The 3,336-nt window shown below is 65.5% G+C and overlaps 1 protein-coding gene across 1 annotated transcript in view; it reads left to right on the forward strand.

Moving 5' to 3' along the window:
* The window catches only part of ALX3 (ALX homeobox 3), a 6,749-nt gene that overhangs the window by 2,023 nt on the left and 1,390 nt on the right, over window positions 1–3,336 (forward strand). The window contains exons 2-3 of the mRNA XM_085302303.1: window positions 1,853–2,154; window positions 3,271–3,333. Coding sequence (XP_085158429.1) covers window positions 1,853–2,154; window positions 3,271–3,333 — 365 coding nt within the window. The remainder of the gene's footprint in view (window positions 1–1,852; window positions 2,155–3,270; window positions 3,334–3,336) is intronic.

Genomic DNA, 3,336 nt, shown 5'->3' on the forward strand with positions numbered 1-3,336 from the left:
TTTGCTTGCTTTGGGGCTTTGCTCTGGATCAGCTTAGTTGTTTTTATCGTTAAAATCCCTCTGGCCTGGCTGTAACCCGGGGCTGGTCCAGCGAAGCCTTTCAGAAGACAAAACGGGGAGGAAATGGCAAAGCAGCCACAGCCTCTCTGCCATTACCCACCACCAGGACACAGAAATTGGTTGGTACCAGCAGCAAAGGGAGCAATCGCCCCTCAAACTCRCCCGGAGATAACATTTTCCCATTAATTCAAAGCAGCTGCACCTTGGCTCTCAGCTGCACGTAGTAACCCCAAATTGCCTTAATTAGGAAGCAACTGAAAATGAAAGAGGAAAGTCTGGAAAAAGGCGGCTTTGAGGGCTGATCSCTGCCACGGGGTGCAGAGCGCCGAGCGGGTGCCTGGGGCTGGGACGTGGCGGTAACAGGCCAGGGAAGAGGAACCGTCCCGAAGGAGGCGATTTCCTCCCTCGCCGGGAGAGAAAGCCCCGAGAAACGGCCTCGAAGCGCTGCAGGGTCCCCGGGGCCCGGCGGTGGCCTGATCCTGCCGCTCGGCAGGGCCGGGCCCCTGGTGCCTCTGMGGAGGTGAAGGCTGGGGGGTCTCCACCTGCCACGAGCCCTATGGCAGAGCTGGTGCCCCACAGGGGTGAAAACAGGGTAGAAAAACAGGATTTTCAGCTTGTTTGCCTCTTGCATGAAGTTCCCGTCCCCCTCCCAGGCTGCGCCCCGAGCTCTCCCACCCCGCGTGCTGGGTCCCTGCCTCATTCCCCCCCCCTTCGCTGGGGCAAGCCCGGATGCTCTGTTCGGCTCCTCCAGGGAGCCGACTGCGCCCGGACCCCGGTCCGAGGCCGCCTGGCTTTGCTGGGCTCCCCGCGACCGCCGCGCCGCTCCCGCGCAGGGAGGGCAAAGCCCTCCCGGAGGTGCTGGTGACAAAGGCAAGCGCGGCCGCTCTTAAAGCGCACGGCAGAGATTTATGTCCTTGAACCCGTTTCAGGAGACACTCCGGAGAAGTAGCGGTGGGGGGAAGAATAACCCAAATTTATTGCTCTGGCTCCCTTGCGGAAGGCCTTGCAGGAGGGTGGGGAAAGGAGGCTCTCCCYCGAGGGGCTGTGCAAACGGAGCGGGATCTCCTGCAGAGCAGAGATACATATTTTTTTTTCCTACCACCCTTTCCAAGTGGTTTCCTGAGTTATAGCTGTAAGGAAACACTGGCCCAGGGCRGGCAGAGGCAGCCAGGCGCGTTGGGATGGGTTGAATCCTGCCATTCCTGTGCCCCACGGAGGGGGCTGGATGCGGTTCAAGCCCGGGACAGCTCGGGGTTACTGGTGGAGTGGAGGCACCAGTCCGTGCTGGAAGGGAAGCAGGAGGAAAGATGAGCGGAGCCGGGAGAAGCTCCCTCTGGAAGATGCTCCGGCGCTGGTGCCGATGGCAGCKCTGCCTCCAGCTGCGCTGACCGAGGGGCCCCGCGCGCCGCCGAGCGCCCTCCGCTTCTGCCACGCTTTCGGCCCCGGGGCGGCTTGGAAAGGCACCGGCGGCGCGGGGGCAGCCCCAGCTCCCCCATGGAGGAAGGGTTTTGCCCACCACCCGCCGCACGCCCGGAGGGAAGCTGCTTCCTCCCGGGATCAGACTCCCCCCACACACACCATATCCCACTCTGCCTTCACGGGATAACCGAAAACATGCCCGAGCCCGACGCTAGCACAGGGAACAGCTCGGGAACGCAGCCTTCGCCCCCCTCCTCCCTGCCGCCCACGTGCTTTGCAGCAGCCAGTTTGCGACCGCCGGCCGGGGCGGTGGGCGCAGCGGGCTCTTCGCTTTCCTTAACGCCGCCCCGTCCTGTGCATCTTGCCCMCGCAGGGAGCGAGAAGGGCTGCAAACCCGGGTACCAGCCCGTGCCCGCAGCCTGCCGCGGCCCCGTGAGAGCCGCGGCGGAGCTCGGCTGCTCGCTGGCAGCACCCTTGGGGGGCCCCGGGACCCCCGGGCTCGCCGAGTCCCTGGCGCTGGGGAAGAGCAAGACCAAGAAGCGGAGGAACAGGACGACCTTCAGCACGTTCCAGCTGGAGGAACTGGAAAAAGTCTTCCAGAAGACGCATTACCCGGACGTTTACGCGCGGGAGCAGCTGGCCCTTCGGACAGACCTCACGGAAGCCAGGGTGCAGGTACGGGCTGCGCTCCCGAGGTTCCCCGGCCCGTGGATCGGCCTCTGGCCGCGCTGGCAGAGCGGCAGCGAGCCGGGGGTGCTCTCCCCTCCCTCCTAGGAGGGCCCAAGCACTGGGGACATGACGCTGAGTTAAAAACTTGCTCGAGGGAGGATTTTGCAAAGCCCCTAAGCTCTAGCGGGGAAATCCCAGCCCCAGCGGTGGCTTTCCCCGGAGCACCAGTTGCCTCCGCCACCTCCCTCCGGTTCCTCCTTTGCTCACCGCCAACCCCGAGCCGAGCGCTCGGAAACGCGGCTGGGGCCGTAAGCTGGAGGAGCCGGAGCCCAGCGCCCTCCCAGCACCCCGTCTGCAGCCCTGCACCCGGGGAGACGCAGCCCGGGCCGGGGGCTTTGCGCTGCGGGGCAGCCCGAGCCCTCCCGCGCCGGCTCTGCCTCCCAGAGGCTTTTCCATGCGGTTTGAGGCTCGCAGTTGGAAACAGCGGTGGAGCCGGCTCGGAGGGGGCGCCCGGCGGGGAGGGAAAGCGAAGGCGGGCGCCTAACGAAGCGAGCGCCGGCGCGCGGGAAGCGCGCGTCTGGCCGGCAAAGCCCCGCGGTGCCGGCCGTCGCCGCGCCGCACAGCGGCCGCAGAGGAGATTCCCTGCAAACCCGGGATGCTCGTGGCCGGCATCCTGGTGCTGCAGCCTCCTCTCCGGGCCCGTCGCCCCCCTGGAGGGATGGCAGCTGGAGGGGACGTGCCGGTGGGTCTGCAACACCAAGCAGAGCCTGGAGAAAGAGCCTCGTCCTGCGTCAAACCCTTTGGCCGTCAAGGCGCCGGAGTACGAGGAAAGAATAAGCAGGACTGGATGTTTTCCAGCAGACTGGAGTAATTCCTGCTCCTTTGCTAATGCAAAAGGCCAGCCACGGTGGAGGCCGAGCAGGGCTGCTCCCACGGGGAGCTTTCTCCATCCACCAGCACGGAGAAGGTGCAATCCCGACGGAGGAGCGGGCGGCGCCGGGGCAACCAGCGGCAGTGGGGTGCATTGGGTGCTCTTTTCATGCTGGGGAGACCTGTCTGGAGCTGGGTTGGCGGCTGTGATTCCCACCCCCTGCTCACCRCGGCCTCGTCCCTTCCCTCCAGGTCTGGTTCCAGAACCGACGGGCCAAGTGGCGGAAACGGGAGCGTCACGGCAAAATCCCGGAGGTG

This window comes from Rhea americana, unplaced genomic scaffold (assembly GCF_003343005.1).
Source record: "Rhea americana isolate MKP2758 unplaced genomic scaffold, rheAme1 scaffold_189, whole genome shotgun sequence".
NCBI classification, from domain to species: domain Eukaryota; kingdom Metazoa; phylum Chordata; class Aves; order Rheiformes; family Rheidae; genus Rhea; species Rhea americana.